Here is a 27,887-nt window from a genome sequence, read left to right as displayed (position 1 = left end):
ACTTGGGGTTGCATCAATGATGGGATCTACTGAGGGCACCAAGTGTTTAGGGGAGCTGGAGAAAGCCACTCTAAAAATCAAAACCAAAAACGGCCAGACAGTAGTGACATAAGACTTAAATTCTACACACGGGAGGCAGAGGCCAGTCTGGTCTACAGAGTAAGCTCTAGACTGCCAGGGCTACACAATGAAACCCTGTCTCAAAAACAAAACGACCCAATTATAAAATGGGGCACTGAGCTGAACAGAGAATTCTCAACAGAAGAAGTTCAAATGGCCAAAAGACACTTAAGGTCATGCTCAACTTCCTTAGCTATCAGGGAAATGCAAATCAAGACAACTTTAAGATACCATCTTACACCTGTCAGAATGGCTAATATAAAAAACACCTGTCAGAATGGCTAATATAAAAAACACCAATGATAGCCTTTGCTGGAGAGGTTGTGGAGAAAGGGGTACACTCATCCATTGCTGGTGGGAATGCAAACTTGTGCAACCACTTTGGAAAGCAGTGTGGCGGTTTCTCAGGAAATTCGGGATCAACCTACCCCTGGACCCAGCAATACCACTCTTGGGAATATACCCAAGAGAGGCCTTATCATACAACAAAAGTATATGCTCTACTATGTTCATAGCAGCATTGTTTGTAATAGCCAGAACCTGGAAACAACCACCTAGATGCCCTTCAATGGAAGAATGGATGAAGAAAATATGGAATATATACATATTAGAGTACTACTCAGCAGTAAAAAACAAGGACTTCTTGAATTTTGCATGCAAATGGATGGAAATAGAAAACACTATCCTGAGTGAGGTAAGCCAGACCCAAAAAGAGGAACATGGGATGTACTCACTCATATTTGGTTTCTAGCCATAAACAAAGGACATTGAGCCTATAATTAGTGATCCTAGAGAAGATAAATAAGGAGAACCCAAAGAAAAACATATAGGCATCCTCCTGAATATTAACCTTCATCAGGCGATGAAAGGAGACAGAGACAGAGACCCACAGTGGAGCACCGGACAGAAATCTCAAGGTCCAAATCAGGAGCAGAAGGAGAGAGAGCACGAGCAAGGAACTCAGGACTGCGAGGGGTGTACCCACACACTGAGACAATGGGGATGTTCTATCGGGAACTCACCTAGGACAGCTGGCCTGGGTATGAAAAAGCCTGGGATAAAACCGGACTCGCTGAACATAGCGGACAATGAGGACTACTGAGAACTCAAGAACAATGGCAATGGGTTTTTGCCTACTGCATGTACTGGCTTTGTGGGAGCCTAGGCAGTTTGTATGCTCACCTTACTAGACCTGGATGGAGGTGGGTGGTCCTTGGACTTCCCACAGGGCAGAGAACCCTGATTGCTCTTTGGGCTGACGAGGGAGGGGGACTTGATTGGAGGAGGGGGAGGGAAATGGGAGGCGGTGATGGGGAAGAGACAGAAATCTTTAATAAATAAATAAATAAATAAAATAAAAAAAACCAGTTTGTTAAGGAAAGAAAAATAACCCATACATAAAATGAGCTGCTAGAAAATTAGAGGCAAAGAACTAATAAAATTATTATGAAAATTGTGTCGTGGTATTTCATATGCATTTTAATAAATAAAGCTTGCCTGAAGATCAGAGAGCAAAACAGCTCCACTGATCAGTCATACAGGCCAGGCGTGGTGGCACACACCTTTAATCTCAGCATCCACACTAGCCATAGAAGTAGAGGTGCACGCCTTTAATCCCAGCACTAGAGAGGAATATAAGCTGTGAGGAGACAGCTCTCAGGCTCAGGCTCAGGCTCAGGCTCATTCTGAGATTCCTGGAGGCAGGATCACATTTCAATCTGAGGTAAAGGTAAAAACCAGTGGCTGGCTGCTTTGCTTTTCTGATCTTCAGGTAGAACCCCAATATCTGTCTCTAAGTTTTTATTATTTATGCTATAAAATTGTCTGTAATACATATCTGAAACATGAGAGGACAAAGTAATGAACATTTTAACCTCAAGTCAAATGATTCTATTCAACTCTTTAATGGAAGATTAATCAAGCTATCCACACTTCGAACTGTACTAAAAAATACTATGTACTACATTAAACTTAAAATTTAAGTTCTAAAATGTGTACCATGATCATATAAGACAAATTCTTGGTTTTAAGAAATTACACATTAGAGATTTTGTATGAGAAAACATTGAGTCTGCAATTCACTCTATAAAAGATGTGGATGCATGTGCAGAGACAAACACGCAGTGGCAGTCTGTGGTTAAAACATTAACCCTGCCTCCTAGTTCCAGGAAGGGCTCCAAAGCTACAGAGAAACCTTGTCTCCAAAAACAACAACAAAATGTTAACCCTGAATTGAAAGGTTAAAAAAGATTCCATTAAGATTCCATTTCTGTGCTGGGCCCTTTTGGGACCTTAAACTACACCCCAGCCCCCAGGATAAGATGAAGGCCGTAGGACCCCTCTTTATGGGCAGTATTAGCTAATGGAGAAACCTAAGTTACCTAAAGTTACTGACTGCAGCCCATTCCCCCACCCAACTTTCCCTATCAGCTGGGTGATATCAGCTAGGCATATTTCAAACAGCTCCTGAGATTAGCACAGAGTCAGCAGATGTCTGGAGGATGTAACCAGGGGTGGGCTCTGTTGCTATCTCCCTTAGATACTAATGGCCTATCAGAAACTAACAGCTGAGCTTTACCTCACCTTTAGTCAATTGTGATATAGGATGTATTTTGAGAATGTAACCTTGTGACTGTTTTGTGGTTTTTATCTTTATAAACCCCTTACAAAAATAGATGGGGTCCTTCTCCATCTGCTGTGTCAGACTGTAAGGCAGGGGACCCGTGCTAGCCCATACTTAATAAGTGAAACCTTGCTTTTGCATTTGGAAGTGTGGCTCCATGGTGGTCTTCTTGGGGGTCCTTGGACTCAGGCACAACAGGTATAGGAGGTACTTGAGAATTTTATACAATCTCCTAAATTTTCTGTTAAGTCTGAAATGATGTTTCAAAAAGAAAACACCACACATAATTGCACCAGAGTAGTAGTCAAGCTTGCAGATGACCTACCTGTAAGGGAGTCTTTCTGTATATCACTTGTAAAAGTTAAACCAGTGCCATGTGACTTATCGGTAACAACATGAAATGCCAGGGAATGAGTAAGTCATGGATTTTAGGCAAACTCTCTGGAGCAGCTGCAACAAAGAGGAAACTTCATAGTCTCCTCTGCTACCCAACCTCAGTGCTGTACTTGGGCACAGAAGGGGATAAAAGAGGACAAGAATAAGGAAAGTAGCTCTAGGACAACATGCTAGACTTAAAGACCACACATCTGGGCAGGAATTAAAACATGGGGTGCTCCAGAAGGAGGATTTCAGACCAAAGGTTTGAACAGATTTAAGAGAAATCTGGCATGGCTTTGGAGGAACTGATAGAAGGTAACAACCAATGAGGTATTAGGTAAAACATGCTGTTTCAAATGAACAGGTACTATGATACCAGACTTACAGAAAAAGAAATGCATTTCTGGTATCGAGAACTTGGGGTCTGGCAGAAAACAGTCAGAGAATCACAACCATGCACATGACACTTAGTGTATTTCTTGCTTTATGAACAACCTGTGGTAACATGGTTGTGGTAACATGGTTGTGGTTAAGGAGCTGAACATACACATTTGCATGCACATACACACGTGACAAAATAAACGGTTAAGTACAGGGAACAGGGCTTCTCTAACCATAAGTACAAATGGGCTAGAGAAGATGGTGCTGAATTTGACTGATGATTAAATTAATAAATACATAGCGGGAAAAGGAAAGGGATGTGAAGGGAGTAATATACTACAGGCAGCAGGATAAGGACCAGTGCAAGCTGAATGTTCATCAAAGCAGGGATAAAAGAAACATTTCTTCCCAGGTTGTAGGTTCTCTCTGCATAGGAAGTAGTAACATACAGTGTTTAGGAGACGCTGGTTGGTTGTGCTGAGTAAGACCGTCTCTGGACTGTTGCTCGCTCTCCTCAGGCACTCGATCGTGCAACGTACCACTGTGTCTCAAACGGTGGACTTAAAGACACAGAGGCATGCATCCATGTCCCCCTCTCTGCCCCTTCCTCTGGGAAAGTGCCCATTTGGTTTACATACACACATGCCACTGAATTTCAGTCTGGAACACCTACTAACTGGAGATGTTTTCCCCCTCAGTCCATCAGTGTTTCCTGTAGCTACTTCTAGCTTGATGCTTCTGTCAATGCCATTACTCAGAAAAGAATAGTCTTGAACAAGCTTTGGCTTCCCACCACACCAGACTTCTAAGTTGTCATCTACCCAGTGGTCTGTGAGCCGTAAGAACAGCTTTCCCTCGGTCCCCACCTCTCAACTCTTCTCTGTAGGGAACCTTTCCCTTCCTCTGTCTTCCTCAGCTCACTGACACTTGTTCCCTGTATTCATTCTCTTAACAATTTGCATAGGTGAACTATTGTTCTAGATTGATAATTCCTCAAATAGGCCACTACTTATAATTTTATTACTATTTACAACAGTGGTTCTCAACCTTCCTAATGCTGCAACCCTTTAATACAATTTCTTATGTTGTGCTGACTCCAATCATAAAATTATTTTGTTGCTACCTCGTAACTATAATTTCACTACTGTTATGAATTGTAAATATTTGATATGCAGGAAATCTGATATGTGACCCCCCAAGAGAGTCAAGACCCACAGGTTGAGAAACCCTGTTCTACAAGGATGTAAAATTTAGCTTATCAGAAACCAAAGATGGTACCAATCATTTGGCTTTGCACTTTCTCCCTGTCATTAGCCGAATCTTCTCGGTCCCTGGGTTTATGAATTACATTCAGCCAATTCTTATCAACTGTCAAATCTTGTCAATTACTAATATAAACATCTCTCTTCATTCTACTGGCCACTACTCACCATATACCCAACAATCAGTATTGACTGATGTTTTCTGACAAGTAAAGTTTTATGCGATTTTTTAGTTTTTTTGTTTGTTTGTTTTTAAATAGGGTTACCCAGGGCGGTCTCTAATTATATAGTTGAGGGCTATATATGAACTCCTGACCTTTCTGCCAAATTCTGGGACTGCAAGTATCTGTCTCTGGGTTCTAATCTTACATTGCATGAGAAGGGTAAACTCTACATTTGCCCAATGGCAAAGCATTTACAGATTCAAGAACACAATAAGATTGTCACATATCAGGTGTCTGTACCTACTCCATAGTTTAAGACACCAAATAAAAAACTGACAGTATCTGTGTTCAGCCTGTATTTTACGTAACAAAACTACAATTTCTCCAGCAGCAAGAAGTCCCCTGATTGTGACAAAGAGCTAAATAACCAGAACACTTAAACTCTGGGATCAAACTGGAACACCCTTTCTCAAAACCCTCTGTGCTCTGTGCCAGCTTCTGTCTCCTGGGTCTGACTGCTGTGGTTGGGGGTGCTCAGAGCTGAGCAACACTGCATCATCTCAATTTCTTAAGCACAAGCTGTTTACATGGCACTCACAAGTGCTGCTGGACCTCCAGTTTTCTGTTCACACAAACCACAATCCTTCTGCTAGTCTTTGACTCCAAATCCAGTGTCCCTTTATCATGGCCATGACTCTAGGGTTTTGAATTCTCATAATCTTCATGAAGGAGTCACCTCATGCTATGCTCACTCCTGTGGTTGGCATAATCTTAGTCCTCTCTTAAAACCATCTTATTTCATGTGTTGTGTGCACACATGCCAGACCTGAGTATATGCCTGTATGCCACATGTGTGTAGGAACGTGAGGAAGTCAGAAGAGGACATCTGATACCCTGGATAGGAGTTAAAGGTGATTGTGAGTCACCCAACATGGATGCTGAGAACCAAACTCAGGTCCTATACAAAAGCAGTCAGTCAAGCCATCGCTCCAGCTTCGATCTTTACTTTTTAAAATAAACCTAAATTATTTTCCTGTTACTCTCTAAAGCTGGATTTAATTGTATTTGTTTCTGAAGTAAACCTGCCTCTTTGTGGTTGAATTCCCAGGGGCAAGCAACATCATTTCTTTAGCATGGTTGTTTGATACAGTGATGAGCCCAACCTGATCCTGTACTCCATAGAAACACCCCCTTCAGAAGATGTGCTCTACAACCACAGCAGCAGCAGCCAGTAAGATCATGGTGTTAGTTGGCTACGATGATGAGGTATTTCCAAAAGTGTTTATCTTATGAAGGCGATGCTTTTAGAAGCAGATGCGGGCAAGAGGATTATGAGCCACCCACTGGCAGGTGAGGCAATGGGACTGTCTCCCTTGAGATAGATGAGCAAGCAGGAAAACAGATAACACAACTTGTCTTGAAAGCAAGCAGCAAGATGAGGCAGTAAAAGCCCATCAGCATACATCATCCTCTCATGGCCCAGTGTCATCCCATCCTCTATTAGCGGCCGCTGCATCAGCGCAAGTCCCACACACTTTATCCTGTTTATAATTGCTGATGAGCAGTAATAAGGCCTCCATGCCTCAGCTCCGTCCGTTCCACTTCGGCACCCACCTATTAGGTAATAACTTTTATTTACAGCCTTGCTTGATGTGCTGTTCTATTAGTATAGCCAGGAACCAAGTAGGACAGGAAAAAAAATCTCCTTAATGGGCAATATCAGTGCCAGGCTCCAAAGACTCCTACCTCAGCTTTGTGGCTGTTCCATAGTGTTCATTCTGGTAAGTCTGCTTAGGCCACAAGGCCACATTCCCATCCCAGTGCCTTCTATCAAGCCCACACATCTAAGCAGCACCACCTGAACAGCACTGCCTAGATTCAGCTACCACCTAAAGAAACACAAAAGCACCAAAAGAGGAGTAAGCAGTAAATGTCTGTGTATCCTTCAGAAATGGTGTAGGCTTGTCCTATGGAGCAACAGAGCAGCTAATGATTGGGTATGTAGGCCTTTTTCTCCTTGGGAAGAGTGTAAGTTATGATAAAACAAATGGCCATAAAGGTTTTTTAAAATGCTCTAAGTGTGTATGTTCATGAAACTAAGCAAACTGAATATGCTCAAAGCACACAGGCAGTAAAGGTTCAAATTCAAGGGCCAAGTATTTCCCCTTCATCCACCCCATCCCCCATGCCATTTTAAAACAGCAACAAGCCACATCACAAACTAAGCTATAATACAGACACAAGCAACTGGTGGCAAGAGGATGTCACTTCCATTTAGGGAAACAGTTAAAAACAGAGAACTGGCTTTTTCTGGAACTGATGTGGCTTTTTAAACTCAAATGACCAGCATCAAGTCATCCTCATATCTAATGCCTTAATCCCCCGTTTCATTCTCTAATGCAAACTGAGGCACACTGACTAATAGAAAAACAAACCAGTAACAACCAATCCAAAATAGAGCATGGACCATTTCGCTTCATCTCCTCAACTGTCAAAACACACATCTTGGCAGGAGTGAGCCACTCTGACACACCACCATAGACTTCAGTGGGAAATACTTAATTAGGCAGAACATGGAAAGGTGGTACCTTTTCAATTAAAAGAAAATTTGCAACTTTGTCAAATATTTTATATTCATTTGCCACCCCCCCAATTCCAAGGATCAAATGAACTCCCTGAAGACTAAGATGATGAATGCATAAAGTAAAAATTTTAATCCTTTTTTCCTTGCCATGGCAGATTTACTGTTTTGATCTTTCTTCAATCGTTACATTAAATGCAAATAAAAAAGAAAGGTTTATATCTTCCCTAATATTCTACTGATAGGAACTTGTGCATTATATAAGTAGGTCAAATTTCTAATTTTGTCTCAAATGCTGAGACTGCAAACCTGAGGGTGAGCTCTATCTGGAGGACTATCAAGTAAGAAAAAGTGAGTTACAGCTGAGCTCACACCTGGAGAGGAGAGGACAGGACGTCATTGTTTAGCAGAGGCACCCAAGGTGACTAATACCACTGGAGCTTAGACCACTGACTTCTTTCTTCAGGGCTCAATGTACCAGCTAAAGTGTATTCATGAATATTGACTCTCTGTGGAGCTCAACTACACAAATACAGGTACTGCCAAGATGGGTAGGTCACCTGATGTAATACCTACCATCACCCTTTCGCTTCTGGATCAGCTAAGAGATTTTACAGAATCTCTTGGTAACACAAGGCAATGAAACATCCCCTCTAACTGCTTCTGAGCACTGACTTAAGTGTTCTTTCAACTCCCAAGTGGAAGAGGCTTCTCCTATCTCTGTAAGAACACACAATAATATCACAAGCAGGCTACCCAAGAATTGTGGAGAAAAGGGTTAGAGAGGGAAAAAAACAATAAACAATACAAGGCTCTTCTAGTTCCTGTCTTTTTTACTTTTAACTGAACTGAAGGTAAAATAGGTGACCTAGCAAGATAAACAAATGTAGGTAAAGAAGAGGAGAAAATCGAGCAGGCAGGGATACACTTCTGTGCTTCTTACAGCTGCAAAGATGGTGCTTTCTGAGAAACGTGTCCTGGTGTTAAAAGTGACAGTCTCTAATTCCTCCTGCTCTCATCTTGGGCCCCACAAATAGTGATTCTCCTGGCTACTCTACTAATTATAACTACATTTCAACTCATAAACATTTTAAAATCATTTTTAAAGTGTAACAGCGAATATTACCTGGCTAACATACAAGGTGGAAGAGAATAAAAGGAAGTGTGGATACAATGGAGAACATCTGCTGGCTATGAACTATTTTCTCGTCTTAACTTCAGAGCAAAGGGGACTATAAAATAGAAGGAAAAAAGCCTTAAGAGGCAGGCAGCTAGAGAGGGCTTTCCCTTTCCCCTCATGCCACAATGTCTACCCTGGATACAGCACTGAAGAAGGGAGCCAATCTCCAAGGAAACCAAAAACTGGGCGTGGATCCCTACCTCTCTGCCCAGCCTAATTTTTTTTACTATTTTGTTTTTTTGTTTGGTTTTAAACTTGACTCAAGTTAAGAGTTATCTGGGAAGAACTTCAATTGAGAAAATGCTTCCATTCATATTGTCTGTAGGGAATTTCTTGGCTAATGACTGATGTAGGCAGGTCCAGCTCACCAGAGGAGACACTGCCTTTGGGCAGGTGGTCCTGGATGAATAAGAAAGCAGGCTGAGAGGAACAAACCAGTAAACAGTACTACTCCTCCACTTCCTCTGACTCTTCAGTGGCAGACTCTACGCCCTGACTCTTCAGTGGCAAAGGGTGCCCAGAAAGTTGTAAGAGAAAATAAATCCTCTTTCTTCCCTAAGTTACTTTAGGTCATGGACTTTATCACAGTGATAAAAAGCCAAGACATTGTCCTCTTCAATTTCAATTTTGAGGTTCATGAGTATCATACCCCAGAAAAAAGAACTTTTGCTGAAACTGCAAATAAATCTTTAAACAAGAAAGCCTAACTGGGCAGTGGTAGCACACGCCTTTAATCCCAGCACTCAAGAGGCAGAGACAAGCGGATCTCTTTGAGTTGGAGGCCAGCCTGGTCTACAGAAAGAGTTCCAGGACAGGCTCCAAAGCTACAAAGAAACCCTGTTTCAAAAACAACAACAACAAAAAAACAAACAAAAAGAAAGGAAAAAAAAGAAAGAAAAGGAAAAGAAAAAGCCAAACTTCCCACCTTTCCCACAAAGCACTTTAACCACAAAAATAAGACCACATAAATCTCTACATAGAAATAATTCTGTGTAAGGATGCTAACCACAGCTCCAATCACCATGCTCATGATTTTGGCATCATGTAGGGATTAGAGAGGATGAAGGACCAAAGGACCTCTTCTAGTGGCTGATTGCCAAGGAAGCAGACTCTCCTTTACAGCATATTTAATCTTGACAGGAAGGTTCTGAGAATTAATAAAGAAGTATGTGTAAAACACTCTGAGATCTCTGAAGTAATATGGGCTCTGCAGTCATCTGTAGGCGTGATGTTTTCTAGGCAAGGCAAGCCAGCACACACAGAGAACTTTTTAGCCCTTTGCTGACAAACCCTTCAGTATTCAACGAAGAGTGAAGAGGAGTGTAGAATAGGGATACCAACACAACTTTTCACTTATTTTTTCTAATTAAATACCAAAATTATCACGATGCTGCTTATTTTACCTTTAACCAAAAGTTATATTGAATTTGGTTATTAAAAATATCTGTGTGGGAGGCTGGGGAGATGGCTCAGCAGTTAAGAGCACTTGCTGCTCTTGCAGAGGACCTGGGTTTCGTTCCCAGCACTCACATAGTGGCTCACCATCCTCTCCAACTTCAATTTTAGACCTCAAAAATAATCACTAAAAAAAAAAATAAACAAGAAACCTTTTTTCATTGCATATTCTTATCTAAAATGTTCATTTGCCTTTATATGTTAATTACATGTATACAGACATACCTGATGTAAAAGCTGTATGTATGAACGTGTAGGGGGGTTTACAAAACAGGAATTTTAAATGGCTGAGACAGTCTTTTACTAGGGTTCCTCCTATTTCATGAACTATATTACGTGCAACCTGGTTCACAGTCTACATACCCATGTCCCGATTCACAAACTACACCTGTGTCCTTATTCACACTCTATACCTGTCCTCTTCTTCAGAAACTGCTAACTTAATTAAGCAAGGTAGAAAAAAGAGCATAACAATGTTTAGAACTGGGGACAAACTAAATTGTGGCTGATATTAACACCACCAGCCAGGTGGTGGTGGCTCAGACCTTTGATCACAACACTAGGAGGCAGAGGCAGATGGGTCTTGGAGTTCAAGGCCAGCCTGGTCTATAGAGTTCCAAGCCAGCCAAGACTATACAGACAAATCCTGTCTCAAAAAACAAAGAGAGGAAAGAGGGAGGGAGGGAGGAAGGAGGGAGGGAAGGGGGGGGGAACCTCACAATTTTCAATGGGATAACAGAGGAGGTCTCTTGAGGGCAAGTCTCAACCCAGCCAAGTTTTCACAGTAAAAAAATCAAAAGTCAGGTGGTGGTGGCACATGCCTTTAATTCCAACACTCGGAAACCAGAGGCAGGTGGATCTCTGTAAGTTCGAGGCCAGTCTGGTTTACAAGGCAAGTTCCAGATAGCCAGGGCTACACAGAGAAACCCTACAAACAATAAAACTTTAAACTCCTTAGAGACTTCCATTAAAATCTCAGTGTCTGAGACTGAGCCTCCAGGCACCTCTGGAAAAGGACCATGTAGGGCTCAGCCACCCAGGCACAGTGACTACCAGTTGTGGTAAAAGGGAGAACCTGGTGATTTTTGTTGCTGTTTTTGTTTGTTCGTTTTTTGTTTTGTATTTTTACAGGCATACAGAATTCAAGAGTTAGAGAGTTCTGGGAACTTGCCCAAGGTTTAAAGAAAAACAACTACTACCACTACAACCAGCACCACCACCACCTCCCCCTCCACCACCACCTCCTCTTCTTCCTCCATCACTACCACCTCCTCGTCCCCTACCACCACCACCACCACTGACCTCGTCAAAGTACAGTGGGAACTCCCGAGTGGGCTGTGTGAAGATAGAGAGGTGAGGCTTCAGGTAAAGCAGAGATGCTGGGGTGTTGGAGAAGCCAGAGTATGAGATGTCATTAAACAAAGCTAGACCCGCTGAGAGGAGCTCGTTCAAGAAAGAGGCTACAAAGGACTGCAAATAGCAAAGCAGCCCACGTCTACTGGAGTCGAGAAGATGCCACCACAAGCTCTGAATGGCGGACATAGAGCTCACAGGTTTGGTATTTTCTCAGCTGGTTTTTGGCCTTGCTTTGGACCAACCACCCTTTACTTGCTATATCCTCCTATCTCCCTTTAGAAAGAATATGTGGTCTGCTCACATAGACACTGAAGGAGAAAACATGTATTTTACAGGTGCCCAGAGAGTTACAAGTTTGCTTTCCGTCTCAGATGAGATTTCGGAGTTCTGAATTGTATTGAGACTGCTAAGAGGGTGGGGAGTTTTGAAGCTGGACTAAATAAATACATTTTAAATTGTAGGTTGGTTATTTGTCTTTAGAGACTCGAAACAAAATGCTAAGGCTGCACTCTGAAATGTCCCCTACAGGCTCATGCTTTCAACAGTTTCCAATGCTTTTACTATCAGAGAGTTGTAGCACCATTTTGAGAACACAGGATAAGGAAACCAGCTACAAGTAGAAGGCCTCTGAAGGCCCTGCCAACATCTGGTTCCAGCCAGTCTCAGCCTCATGGCATGCACTATGTGAATAGGCTCTACCTCAAATATCATGGCTTCCTTGCTATAATGGATTGAAATCTTTCTGAAACTAGGAGCCAATATAAATCTTTCTTTCCCCAACTTATTTCTGTCAGGTATTATGATAACATTAAAAACTACTGTAGTTATAAAAAATAAAACAATGAACTATTAACATCTACTATATGATCTATGTATAATGTTCTTCTTACACTGAACCTGTGAGATAGTCTTAGTCCACTTTTATAAATAATTTAAAATGTCAAGTTACTTTTAAAAGAAGAAAACAAAAACCACATTATATAAATAGCTAAAAAAAAAAAAAAAAAAGCCACGCAGTGGTGGCACACATCTTCAGTGCCAGTACTTAAGAGGCAGAGGCAGGTGGATCTCTGAATTCAAGATCAGCCTGATCTATACATCAAGTTCCAGGATGGCCAGGTCTATACAGAAAAAAAAAATCTGTCACGNGGATTTGAAACCTAATTTGGTTTTAGAAATTGCATTTTAAATCTACATTACTCAACACTGTAACCAATTATGTGTTTGGTTTCTTCACACTTCAATCAATGACATACTTTTTCTATTTAAGCTTGGGGTGGGCGGAGCATATAATAAAAATGTGGTACATAGTAAAATGATGATGCAATGTAATACAAAAGGTTTTAGCATCTGCAGAACAGACATTCAGGTCCTGTCCACACTGCTCTTTAGCAGTTTTACTCAGGAAATCCACAGTGTCCTGAGTAACCACCATCATTTTCATCTGTCAAAGAGGTTTGAGAACCATCTTGCATAAGTGGTCTCCCAAGCTCCCACTGGACAATTGACCTAACTCTCGGGCCACTGGTCTGAACCTCAATCAGGCAGAGAAATGCACTCTATCTCATAGAGCTAGCCCACTGTGCACACACTAATAACAGCAGGCTAGGACTGTCACGTACACCTGTCTCAAAACTGACCATTTGTAAGAAAAAGTAAAATCAAATTCTCTAAGAGTTCATCACTGGATGTTACTCTGAGTCTGCATAAACATCCACAGCAACCGTCCATATGTACAGGATCGAAGGCTTAAAGGCTGCATGTGAAACAGTTTCTACTTTTCTGCTTGAGAGTTTAAAAGGACTGAACTGAGTTATGAAGACCATCTCGACTGTGACCTTTAGAAAACAATATAATATGAATACAAACCTTGAAATATCTTAAACAGCAATTAGCATTACTAGAAAGGCAAACCGTTTAAAATAAATTAAGCTATAGGCTAAGGGAACAGTGGACATTTGAACAGCTTTTTAAAGGGCTACAAGATTCATGACTTCATGTTTAATAAAAACGTCACAGATGCAAAAATGTTTGAGGCACCATCCATCCAAGAAGACTGGTTTCAGTAGAATCCTATGGCTTTAACATCAACAAGAAATTTCCCAAAATTACTAACACATTGCAACAAACAAGCTGGTACTTACTTCTCTATAAATGCTTCTTTATGCTTTCATCATTACTTAAACATTAATTTAGAAGATTCAGGTCTTAGACAAATGGACACTACTCTGTATTTCATACCTGTTTTTTTGTCTTATCAACATTGTGATATTAGCAAATTGGTAAATTTTGATGCCTACTTATTTGAAACTAGCTGCCAGCACTATTCAGCCAATATGACTCCAATGAACATCATTCTCACTTCTACTCAAACTTTACCCAATCCCAAGTACAAAATATATCATTTTGCATTGATAAAAAAAAAATTAAAACACTCCCCTGGAGTATACATATCAAGGTAGAATCAGAGGCTCTTTTCTGGGAAGAATTCAGGTAAGGCTGGTGTACATACCTGCACCACAGGATCTTTTGGTTGGTGTGATTAATGAGACATGAGCTGTGTCTGTGCATGGCCCACCTAGAAACCAAACACAAACAAACAAACAAAAGGCACATCAGGCAGGTACTTTCCACAAGCCCACAGCTACCACCACAAATAAGAAAGAGAAGCGTACAAAGGACAGGCTCAACCTGCAGATACGCTAGGAGTGGCAGCAAAGTGATAACCGTGCACAGATTCCTTTAAAGGAAAGAGCTTATATTTTAGCTTAGCAATGGAGTCCACAGAGTCCCAGTCTTTCTACATTGTGATATTCCTTTCATAAAACACTCTTTTGGGAGGGTGGTTTCAAGACAGGGTTTCTCTGTATCTTTGGAGCCTGTCCTGGAACAAGATCTTGTAGATCAGGCTGCTCGAACTCACAGAGATCCACCTGTCTCTGCCTAACGAGTGCTGAGATTAAAGGCCTGTGCACCACCACCGCCCAGCTTCATAAAACATTCTTAAGTCTCCCATAATGTTCAGAAGTTAAATAATGAAAATTTAATTAAAATTCAGATCCAGGAAAGAAGAAATTACCCAAATATTGGAGAAATGAGTTCTTCCACAAAGCAACCAAGTAGGCATATGTATCCTTTTATAATCTCAGTGGTCATTGTACTTTGAATTTACTGTAAAACCGGCTTTAACATGGCTTGCGATGTATAAGCACACAGAAGAATCCAGGCTAATAAAGACGTGACTGGGGGGGGGGCCTTAAAGAAGGGCATTCCTTCTTAAAAGAAGGAATAGCAAAGGGCTTATCAGAAGAAATAATGATGTTTCAGTATATAGAGAAAATACTGCTGATCAAGAAAGGATATTGAGTGGCATGGATGAGTGTGTCTCCATGGATCTTGGTGGGTTCAGAGATCTGATACATAGAGTGTGAAGAGTTTAGTTAGTAGAAGGCAGCTTGAAAAGCAGCATTTCTATTCTGCAGGATAAGAACGATCAAAGTAATATGAAGTTGATACTGACTCCCCTTACCAATGACTATGTCTCACCTTTGAAAACAGAAAGTTGCTGTACAATATGGATGCCAATAACTCTCAACTTGCCCTGAGAAAGCAGTATTGGTGACCACAAAAGAGCAGAACGCACTGGCAAAAGTTGTATTATTCTAAAAACATTCTTCAGGTGACTGTTTACAGTTGGCACAGTTTTATATCATCTATGACAAGATTTTATATCACTGACATTACTCACTGAAAAAAAAAAAAGAGATGAAAGAGCCCTAAGACCTGTAGCTGGAAATAATAACTAAAGTCATGGGAAAGGGACTTGGAGATCCAACCTAAGAAGCCCACCATTAACCTATTCTTTCCTAGTCCCAGGCCATAATGGCAACAACCCTTATATAGTATAAGTCATAGAAAGAACATATTTAAGGAAAAGAGAACCAAGAAGTGTGCTGCTAACTTCCAAAAGCACTTGACAAATACCCATGGTGCACCACACAGGTTACTCCCATAGAGTCTGCAATCTTATTAGGAAGATAGGATGTATGTACAGAAGAACGATACACAGCTGCAATAAATAGCTGGATGGAGAAGAACCAAGTGCCAAAGCATTAAACACATAATGGATGTCACATGCAATCAAGAGGAAGAACATTCATCACTAGCCAACAACACCTGGAAAATGCAAGAATAAAAATGGGGCAAGAGAAATTAGAAAAATTCAAAAGATCTCTCAGAGGGCAGGGTATTCCAACTGAACATTTATTCCTAACAAAGGTTACCATTCTCCAGGGAAAGCTTATATATACTAAAATCTGAGACGCTTAGAAGAGCAACTGAGACTTGAAAATAAGTAAAAGGCAGAAGCAGTGAGCCAAGCCATACAGAAGCCAGACAGTTCCAAATTCTCCAAACTTTTCCAAACTCCCCAAAATACTGTGGCTCCTGATTCCATGTATTTTGCTGTTGTTCTTAACAACAACATTCCTATTCTGGAACACAAGAGGCTTTTCCTGAAGATAACACTTGCCACTTCCATTTCTTCCACAATAAAAAGCAACAGTAAAGCTGACAATAGCCTAAGGGTCCATGGACCATCTCAGTAAGAAGGCTTCAATAAACTGTGATGCTTTCTATTGTGTCTCAGCACCTTCTCTTTCATCAAAATTCTTGTCATCTGTCACTCTCCTCTGTTGGGTAAAGACTATGTGGGCACTGGGCATTTAATAATGCTGGGGGATTATATAGGGAAGTAAATGGCTTTATAACACTTTAATGGAGGTATACATTAAAGGGACAGCAAAGAATGGAACACAGGCTGAGAATCCTTTATACGAATAAGATCAGAACTGTTTTGGATTTGGATGTTTTTACTGTATTTTGGAATATTTCATACATAAAGTTATCTTGAGAATAGAAGTTCCCAAGAGAGAAAATCATATTCCATTACACTTCACCCAGACTTTGTACACATAACCTGAGCTAACTGTACACAGAACATGAGATCAAGTATGAAACTTTCTCTTGTGTCTCGTCTCCCAAGTATCTGATTTTTGATCACTTTAGGTGTTTAAATTAGGGGCGGCATTTTAGCTAGTTTTATGTCAATTTTACACAACCTAGAATCATTTAGGAAGACGAAACCTCAATTGAGAAAAATGTTTCAACATAACGGCCAGTGGGCAAGCCTGTAATTGATGATTGATTGATGTGGAAGGGTTCAAGCCCATATTGTGGGTGGTACTACCACTAGCCAGATGGTCCTAGATGGTGTATGGAAGCAACTTAACTAATCCATGATGAGCGATCCAGTAAGCAGTACTCCTTCGTGACCTCAGCATCAGTACCTGCCTTGAGTTCCAATCCTGACATCCCTGTATGATAAGGGCCTTAAGCTATAAGATGACCCATTCCTCCTCAAGTTGTCTTTGATCACGGTGTTTAATCATAGTATTAGAAACATACGTTAAAACAAATGTTCAGGCTGTACTAGAACAAATTATATGACCATTGGACAAAAATATTAGAAGATCTTCTGAGACACTGGGGCTGGTGAGGTGACTCATTAGTTGACAGCACTTACTGCTCTTTCAGAAGACCCAGGTTTGACTGACAGGCAGGGGACCCAATTCCTCTTCTGGCAGGCACTAGGCACTTACATAGTGCTTATAGTTATACACATACAGGCAAAACACTCTTACACATAAAATTATATTTTAAAATACGGGCTCCCTAGAATTCAATGTAAACTCTTGATGGAACACGCCAAGCAGAAGACTTATGCATTTTTCTAAGGAAGCTGGATACACCATAAATATTAGCAGTTCAGTAAGTTACAATATATGATGGATTTTCTTTAATTCCTAGTTCAGTATTTGGCCAGGATCAAGGGTTCCGAAAACACAGTGAGCTGTAGAGAACAGTCAGTAAGAGTGTATACCAAAAAGGTTTCTTAAAAGACATCAACAACCCATCCAGAAAAAGTATGAGAAGGGAGAAAGCGTGGAATCAAAGCAAAGAAATATCTGGAACTCATAAATTTACACTCCATGCCTGAAAATGTCCAGGTAATTATTGAATCAAGGAAATTTTACCTCGCCTGAAGGTTAAGAGTTTATTTAAAAAAAAATTACTCGTCAATAAATTTCTGTGGGCTTTGGCAAAAAATGCAAATAATTTTCTAGCTACAAAGCACAACTCAGCATGCATCACCATACAAGTGTCCTCCAGAGGCTTGTTAAGCTAGCAGCCTTAATTCAATGTGTTCACTCCATTATACTGACATACAAACAGAACCACAGCTGAGCCAAGAAAAACTGACAGCAACAGTAACTGGCAATGATAATGTATCCCAGCTTTGATAATTAGGCAATATTATAAATGGAGAACATGGAATTAAGTTTGGTCTGGCAGACAGTAACCTATGAAACACTTTAAAACACAGATCAAAAGCCAGCGAATACCATACATGCATCTTATATTAATAGTGTATCATCCAAATCACAGACTCTTGAAGGAAAAAATAAAAAGGACTAGTCACTAGAGAGGAGACTATCTGCTCTTATAAATGAATTATAAATCAACACTTAAAACAAATGTAGGCAATTATGGGAAGGGTTTCTGTCAACAACAAGAAAAATATGGTATTTGTCTGTTGTTGTTTGTTTTTTATTCTTTACTCTTTGGGGGCCCGCCACCTGGCTACCAAATAAAAACACACACACGGAAACTTATTTTTACTTATGAATGCCTGGCCTTAGCTTGTTTTGTTTTTTGCCAGCTTGTCTTATCTTAAATTATCCCATCTATCTTTTGCCTTTTCTTACATCTATATATCTTACTTTCCCTCTTACTCTTACACTTACCCGTGGTTCACTGTGTAGCTGGCCCCTTATGTCCTCCTTTCTTTCCTCTTGCTCATTCCTTCTCCTCTTCCCAGATTTCTCCTATTCTTTCTCTCTGCCCGCCAGTCCAGCCTATCTTTTCTTCTGCCTCACTATTGGTCCTTCAGCTCTTTATTAGATCAATCAGGTGTTTTAAACAGGCAAAGTAACACAGTTTCTTTGTTAAACTGTGCAACACATCTTGGCATTATTAAAACAAATGTCCCACAGCATAAACACATCTCAAAATTCTAGAAAATGTGTCCCCTATGATTCCAGTACACAAATAGTACTAAGAACTGAACTACTGGCAATGGACAAAATGGAGTTGTCCACTTCACCAAAAACAGTACCAGCGTTCCTTTCGGGAATACCTAATGTTTGAGGGAATCACCCCATGTCCCTATAGCTCTGAACATGTACCTACAGCACACTGGGAGCTCTGCTCTGTTCTTGGCCATCTTTATTTTCACTAAGAAGCAAGACAGACTCATCAGTTAACAGAGTGAGGTGAAGAAGCCAATGCGTGACTGTGGGTTACATGGGAGAAGGCCGGGAAACAGGAAATACATTCCTAAGCAGAGAAAATTTAAATCATGATCTTGTGTACCAAAGAGGCTAAGACATCTGGTGATACCAAAAAGGCATTAATATTTAGAGCTAACAATTTCAAGACAGGGAGCCCAGATTCTAGTGGAGACCAGTGTGGCCAGCTGAGCAACTCAGAGGATCCTTTTACAACTATAGCGGGAAGTTTAGTGTCAGAAACTCAGCATGCTGCTCTCTGGAAAACAAGGAGCTCACGGAGTGATCACCATGGACAAGCTGGTATCACTGCCATCAACTGTGTGTCACATCTGCAACCTGTATTATGGCAATTTCAGAAAGACAACTTTTGACTGTTTCTATGTAAAAAAAAAAATCACAAAATTTCTCGTTTGATATGTTTGGCTCTGTGCGGCCTGGTTTTAAACCAACTTAAAACAAAAACTGGTTGCCGAAAGGAACTTCAATTGAGAAAAATGTCTCCTTAAGATGCAGGTGTAAGGCATTTTCTTAATTAGTGATCGAAGGGCCCCGCCCAAGGTGGGTGGGGCCATCTCTGAGTGGGTGATCCTGGGTGCTCTAAGAAAGCAGACTGAGCAAGCCAGGGCAAACAAGCCAATAAGCAGTGCCCCTCCATGGTTTCTGCATCAGCTCCTGCCTCCAGGTTCCTGCCCTGTTTGAGTTCCTGTTCTGGCTTCCTTCAGTGATGAGCTAATAAGTGAAAGTGTACGCCACATGAACTCTTTCCTCCCCAACTTGCTTTTGGTCATGGTGTCTCATGTCAGAAATAGAAACGCTAAGACAGGCTCTCAGGGAAGCAAATGATTCCTGAGCTTAAATAGCAGCACATGCCCACAGTATGAGCACTTGGGAGACTGAGAAAGGAGTATCTCAAATTGGAGATCACCCTAGGCTATACACAGCAAGTACCTCTCACAAAAGCAACCTGACTTGCCTTTCAGCCAATCATCATGTATGCTTTTTGACTTCCTTTGCTTAATTTTCCTTTGCTAATTTTTCCAAGATCCTGCATTATCTAGAGGGGTGTAATAACAGACTATCACATTGCATTTGATGTTCTATTCAGGACTCCATTCTCAACTTACTTTGTAATTTACAAGTGAATAATGCTTGGAGGAGTGTGTAGTTTGTAACCGAAAAGTCTACATATTCTTTTCTTCTAGGGTTTGTGTCTATGATGGTATTAAAGGTGTCGTATGTAATTCTGGCCACATGTGAAATGTCAGGAACACTATGAAGTGCTATTCCTCAGCTGCACTCCAAAAAAAAAAAACAACTTTATAGCAAATCCAACAGAGCGGTGGATTTTCCTGGAGAAACTGCGATCTCAGCTCTGTGAGAGAGAAGCTGCAGCAAATCTGCACACTCACTTCACTGCAGCCCTATGACTCTCAAGTCTTCCTGAAGCTGTGACCCTGTAATGTAATTCCTCGTGCTGTGGGGACCCCCCCAAATTGTTTTTCTTGCTACTTCGTAACTTGTAATTTTTCCACTGTTATGAGTGATAAAATAAACATCTGTGTTTTCCAGTGGTGTCTTTAAATCACTACTGGGAAAGGGGTCGTGACCCACAGGCTGAGAACTACTGCTGTAATCTATAGACAATCAGGACTGCATAAGGTAGGCTGTTAACTGTCAACATTCACATTTCATTTCAAAGTGTAACAACACATATCAAAAACCCATGCCCAAGAGACCTCACAGTGCATTCAGTTCCACAGGTGACCAGGCTACTGTGACTTGGGGGAAAAAGCATTGGCATGGAGGACAGCTACACTTGGATGAGCATGCTCTCCAGAATTCAGAACCCAAGGCAAACAAATATGGGAAATACTATTTCTCCTTTATCTTCAAGTGGAGAACAATCTACTCTAAAAGGTTTTGTTAAAACACCTGCCATGGCTGATTGTATTTTGCCCTACTCCCACAAACTTTCACGGCCTGTAGTTAAACCACGTGCTAAAGCATCATTAAAAAACAGACTGTCAAGGAGTCAGTCAGCTAGAAGTGCCAGAAACTCCACAGTCAAATATTCTACTATTAGCCTTCCAGGGAAACTGCAAAACATTAATACACAAAAATAGCCACTCCTCGAGCAGATTTACAACGCTTCAATTTTCTTGCTTAATTAACATGACATTTACATAACAGCACCTAATTAATTCCCAATGAAAGGCACTGTGGACTTATTAGAAATGTATCATCTATTTCTAACCAGCTGGCCAATTTCATTCCATCATAATCCACACGCTGTTTACTTTGTAGCAGCTCACTTTTTCAGGCTCGCCATCTGAAAGGTGACCTTAGACAGATCCAACAGTCATAATTCTGTCTTCTCTCTGGAGATTTGGAAATTGCTTGCTGGTGAAGCTTTACAAAGAAGTAGGGTTTCTGAGCAATGCAAACGTAAACTTTTATCTTGGTGTGGTCATGTTAAAAATAAAAACTTAGAAAAATACCCAACCTACTTCTTGAGTAATAAAATAGTCCCTCTGTGACTGCCTTTAACATGGATGTGATTTTAAAATGGCAAAGGACAGAGAGTAATAACAACCGGGCACAGACTGGGCTGCAGAAGAACCAGTCACCTTTTCAGAAAAGACCCACGCCCCCTTTCCACAATCACCTTCCACCTGCAATTCATGAGTTAGTATAACCAGAACAGACATGCCTAATGCCTAATCTATCTACATAACTGGGTCTGAAAAGGTCTACTGATTAAAAGCAAGTAAACATACAGATATAATGGATGTGACTCTAAGATTACAAAAAACCAGCACAGACGATGGCCCTCACATTTCTCCAAATGAAACTTCTAAAATGAACCATTTATAAGACATGTTAGAGAACTTAAGTGCTGATCTGTCAGAAATCCTAATCCTAACTTGCTGTATGACCACTCATAAATCCCTAATTTAGATATGAATAGAATAAGGAGATCTTCACAGTGGCCAGGCCTCGCTATTGGTATATCACTGATTGTGTTCAACAAGATAATATGGCTATCGCATCCCACCTCCCTAATAGTGACAGTCCTGGACATCTCTGCAAACCTGTGAAATGTGTGTGCAGTTACCATTCTGTTTGCTCACTGGAAATAAAATTTTCCCACACCTTCCCAGGAAGCAGCACCAAGAGCAAAGCTAAGTTAGGAGTGCTTCACACATGCCAAGACTCATGGATACTTCCATGAGCACTAAAGGGGCACTAGGATCAGTAGAGCTGTGGAAGGATCACCGCCTCCTCGCCTGCAACAACACTGAGGCCAAGAGCCTCTCAGGCAGAAGTGGTCCAAGCCATCTAGAACACCAAGTGTCCAGAAACAGTTATACACCAGATGAAAACAATCCAAGCCAAAAACCACAGAATATATGGAAGAACTGTGCTAAATAAAAAAAACAGTTGATTTTTACCACATTTACATGTTAATCTAACATGGCACTTCAGAACTTTCAGTCCACAAGTAATCTTTTTACATTTAAAATGATTGAGGATCACAAAGAACTTTGGTTTACATATACCATATTGATTGATACCTATATAAAATTTAAAAACACAAAATATTAATACTTCATTTAAATTAACAAAGTTACACTTGAATATAAAAAGATTCTTTTATGAAATACAACTATTTTAAAAACTTAAGAGTCCCAAGCTTAAAAGACGGCGTTGGAGTTTTGCCCCTGCATGAGCTACAAGAATGCACTCTCACGCTGGTAAGGAGTAAGAATGGCTTCAGAGATCCTGAAGGACCTGGGTTTAGAACTTCCAACACAGTACACAACAGTGAACCCTTACAGTTGATAGATTTTTCCAATTCTCCCACATTCCTCTCAGGCTAACCCTCTCTGATGTTACTCTTGGCAGAGATTAATCCATGCTTGCAGTGTAAATAAAAGATTTATTTTTTTACTATCTAAAACTATGTTAACATGTAAGTAAATGAAGTCAAGTGATATAAATCAATAATGAGCATTTTATCTAGGATGGCTACAATGTTTCACGGAGCTCAACTAGTTCTAGGCAAGCATCTAAATGTGTAGAGTATCAGTTCTTCAGGATTAGAAGTAACAAGCCTAAGAAAAGAACCTGGGATCCTGCAGATCAAAATCAAAGCCCCCTTAGGAAAAGTTAAAAAAAAAAAAAAAAAACAGTCATTTCTGATTTTAGACACTGCTTTTGTTGCTCATGACAAAGCACATCTAATATAGTTATTAAATCAGGAACTATCATCATCTAATTTAGGCCTTGATTCTAACTACTTAGGCTTACCTAAGGTCTAACTGAGAAATGAAAATTTGCATTTCTACCACTGGCACAAGCATGATTTTCATAACACTGATATAGATACTTGACACTGAGAGATTTTTTTTTCTTTAAAAACAAAAATCTAACAGGATAAACAAAATCGCTCAGAGGTTAAGAGCACTTGTTGCTCTTGCAGAGGTCCTGGGTTTGGTTCTCATCACTCACATGGTGGCTAACCACAACTGTCTAACTCCAGTACAAGATCTGATGCCCTCTTCCAACCTTCATGGACCCTTCATGCACATGGTACATATCCACACATTCAGTCAAACACATAACATAAAAATAAATAAAATAAAAATGAAGGTAGTAAGACAATCCTCAAGAATCTTGTCTAGACTGGTAATGGCAAAAAGCTTCTGTGCCCACCTCAGAAAAGGATGTAATTTGTGTGCATTCTTTATCAGCAGCATCAGGAAGAATGAAACAAGATATCTATGCAGACCATGGGTGCTATACCATGAAATAGTCCCTCCAAAGCACACTGCGCTAGTAAGCCAAACTGTTAAGAACGACACTGAATGGAAGGCCCTACACACAGTCTGCACTGCCAGGAGTGACTAGGAATGTCACTATTTGAATTATGTAGTCAAAGGTTCTACTCGTATTTTGAAATTTTAAAAATCTTTACTAAAGTGTCACCCCTAGTGAAGGATTGGAACATGAAATGGCTTATGAAGCAATGGAGGAAATGAGTATGAAATATAAAGTCACATGGTTGTTTTTTTGTGCTGAGAGCCCTGAGTTTTCAAAGAACTGCATAAACATACAATGCATTTCTACAAAGTTAAAATAATTACTTCAGCATATCCAAGTAGAGGCATCTCATGACTTTTCAGGCAAATGTTTTGCCATAAATAAAGCTTGGATTTAGTTTAAAGTCATCAGTGTCATGCATTTCCTGTACCTACACAAAACAAAAACGCAGCAAAGGCTAAACTGGTGTGACATGACGTGGTTGTTCACTGTGGCCTTTATCTTCAGACAAGGGCAGAGAATTTCATCTATTAAGAGAATCTTTTGGGCTTCTGTATTTGCAAAGCCCTAATCAGTGGCAAGAGAATTCAAATCTGCATCTGATTGGCAGTAACTGGACAGCCTTACAGCCATCAGGGAAGACTGCAGAAACAAAACTTTTAGGCTTCAGGCCTTAGAGACCCTGATTAGTAAGTATTAGAAGCTTGCTAGTCTTCTCTCTTGCACAGAGGAATCTACAGGAGGAAATTCAGAAGACAAAAGAAAGCCTATGAACAGAAAGTACCCTGACAAGAGGCAGATGCTACCCACACATGGTGAGACAGGCACAGACACAATTATTACTCTGAGATGAATTGTCTCAATGAGACACACAAACTTCAAAGTTTTATGTCTTGAGATTATTTTATTCTACCATTAAATATTGAATATATTAATAATAAACAACAGCTACATAAAATTCAAGCAATGAGACCTCTTAATGTATCAAAACAAAGTAGTTTTTCCTTTTTTGTGTGTGTGTGTTTTGTTTTTTGCTTTTGTCTTGTGACAGTGTTTCCCTGTGTAGGCCTGGCTATCCTGGAACTCACCTCCACCTACTTCTACCTCCCAAGGGCTAGATTAAAGTGTACCACCACCACCATCATCCAGCCATATAAATTAATTCTAAAAAATACTAAAATTAACAATAAAACTTCTCTAGATTTTTAAAGTAAGAATCAAGTGAGCACTTCATGGACATGTACCAGGAGCTCTGAAGTCAAGTAGCACAGTAAAAAACAGAGGCTTTCCTTGTTTGGAACCTGAGACTCTAAACTGCTACACAGAGATATATCCAAGTCTAAAAGTAACAATAAAGACAATCTGCATGCAAGTGTCACAGATAAGTAGTCCAGGAGTTCCTTAATGGAAACAGTCAAGAGTAAATGAAATTATTTTGAGCTGGGCCCAAGAGAACATACTTGGAATGGGTCATATTAGTCACAGGGAAAAATCAATCAAGAGTAAGTCTCAATACTTAATATCTATGCCCCAAATACAAGGGCACCCTCATATGTAAAAGAAACATTACTAAAACTTAAATCACATATTAAAGCCCACACACTAATAGTGGGATACTTCAACACTCCACTCTAACCACTGGACAGGTCATGGAAATTAAGCAATGCTCACCTGCATCACCAATGGATCAAGGAAGAAAAGACTTCCTAAAATTCAACGAAAATGACCACACAGCACATCCAAATTTATGGTTCATAAAGAAAGCAGTGGTAAGGGGAAAGTTCATAGCACTAAATGCCTATATAAACAAGCAGGAAAAATCCCACACTACTGAGTTTACAAAACACCTGAAAACTCTAGAACAAAAACATGCAAACTCACCCAGGAGGACTAGACGGCAGGAAATAAATTGAGAGCTGAAATCAACAAAATAGAAACAAGGAAAATAATACGAAAAAAATCAATGAGACCAAGAGTTGGTTCTTCGAGAAAAATCAACAAAATGGACAAATCTTTATCCAAACTAACCAAAAGGCCAAAACAAAATCAGGCCAGGTGGTGGTGGTGGTGGTGGTGGCACCTGCCTTTAATCCCAGCACTCGGGAGACAAAGGCAGGAGGATCTCTGTGAGTTCAAGGCCAGTCTGGTCTACAAGAGCTGGTTCCAGGACAGGCTCCAAAACTACAGAGAAACCCTGTCTTGAAATCAGTATGGCGATTTCTCAGAAAATGAGAAAACAACCTAGCTCAAGACCCAGCAATACCACCTTTGGGTATATACCCAAAGGATGTTCAATCGTACCACAAAGATATGTGCTCAATCACATTCATAGCAGCATTATTTGTCATAGCCAGAACCTGGGAACAACCTAAATGCCCCTCGACTGAAGAATGGATAAGGAAAGCATGGTACATTTACACAATGGAGTACTACACATAATGTTATCTTGAAATTTGCAGACAAATGGATGGATCTAGAAATCATCATATTGAGCGAGGTAATCCAGACTTAGAAAGATAAATATAATATGTACTCACAAATAATTGGCTTTTAGACATAAAGCAAAGAAAAACAGCCTACAATTCACAATCACAGAGAACCTAGACAACAAAGAGGACCCTAAGACATACATGGATCTAATCTACATGGGAATTAGAAAAAGACAAGATCTCCTAAGTAAACTGGAAGTGTGGGGTTCACGGGAGAGGGCAGAAAGGGAGGAGTGAGGGGAGCAAAGAAAAATATGTAACTCAATAAGAACAATCTTACAAAAAGAAAACTTATAGTTAAAAAGGAATTGTCTATGTAACTGGTATTGGGGCTATTACTAAATTCACTGAGGGCTACTCTGGCATAAGCACTGAAAACCACAGCAGCCAACCTGATGACAGGGACTATGGTGTCTGCAGTACATAAAACATGGTCAAGTAGGCAAAAGACAAAGTGGGACAACACAATATACACAATTTGAGAACTGTTCATTTCTACACTTTCCATTTCTATATTTAACAAAGACTTATTATCCACAATATATGAGTCATTCCTACACATGAGCAAGGTAGAGGGAGCTAAATCAGCATAGAACACAAACAGGCAAATTAGTCATTTCTGTTAACCCAGAATTTGAAAATGCTGTCACACTTCATGCGACTACTTGAAGGTAGGAATTGAAGCTGAGGAAGAGCAGCAGGTGAGGAACTTGGAAATCATAAGTTTGCTTTAATTGGGCTTGTATTTTGACAAGTTAAAGGTTAAATGACACTGTAAGTACTTGAACACGGTAGAGCAGAAATAGTCTGTATAAGCAAACACTCAAGTCCTGCATCCTGACAAGCTTGAATTTAAAGATCATCCACAATGAATCCTCAATGATAGCTATTTGATTCAATAAAGCACATAATGGACATTACCAAACTGTGCTGCAAAGTATCAGTCTTCTCAGAACAAGGCCCTAATGAAAGCAGCATGCTTTGTAGAACCAGCCTAGGATTAATAAATAAATAACACTACAGAAAAAAATCCTTTAAATTAAAATCAAGAGACATTTAAAGTTTGGGCATTCTTTATTGCAGGAGAGAATCTTCCACTTTGAGACTATTATATATCAGAAAAGCCCCATCTTTGTATAATTACCTCTGATAAACGACTTGATGCTTCGAGCTTCATTAGAGAAAAAGGAAGAGAAAGGCACACACAGAGAGAACTGTAAATAAATCGTCCCTCCATATTTCACTTAAAACCAGCCCAGCAGGAAGTCATAAAATATTTTTAATAGGTAATATTTCCCAAACATTTTGCTGAAAGCTGTTAGCCTGCTCTGTCCAATATCTGGCCTCCTACAGAAGCCACACTGAAAATGGGCAAACTGGCTCCCTTTAGAGTTTACTAGAAATTTAATTGGAAAATCAAATAAAAGCTTATCTACTTGGTGGCAGTGACATCCACTCTGCAGCGAGCAGATCAAGTGTTGATAGGATCAACGACAGGCTATAAAATAACAGTCATTACAACCTACAGATGATGACTGACATCTACAGTTCTCACACTCAGGAGATAGAGGCAGGAAGATTTCAAAGTATGAGACAAGTCCAAACTCACAGATGAAATTTGAAAACACCTACCATCATTTGTAAATTTCTGATTAGCTAAGG

General features: G+C 40.2%; 1 protein-coding gene across 1 annotated transcript in view; it reads right to left on the bottom strand.

Moving 5' to 3' along the window:
• The window catches only part of Zfand3 (zinc finger AN1-type containing 3), a 201,406-nt gene that overhangs the window by 32,301 nt on the left and 141,218 nt on the right, over positions 1–27,887 (bottom strand). Inside the window, exon 4 of the mRNA XM_050138618.1 lies at positions 14,013–14,078. Coding sequence (XP_049994575.1) covers positions 14,013–14,078 — 66 coding nt within the window. The remainder of the gene's footprint in view (positions 1–14,012; positions 14,079–27,887) is intronic.

Source organism: Alexandromys fortis, unplaced genomic scaffold (genome assembly GCF_014885135.2).
Source record: "Alexandromys fortis isolate MF-2015 unplaced genomic scaffold, M_Fortis_MF-2015_v1.1 scaffold_9, whole genome shotgun sequence".
Lineage (NCBI taxonomy): Eukaryota > Metazoa > Chordata > Mammalia > Rodentia > Cricetidae > Alexandromys > Alexandromys fortis.
The sequence above is the reverse complement of the archived record's forward strand: the minus strand, read 5'-3'. Positions and strand labels throughout refer to the sequence as shown.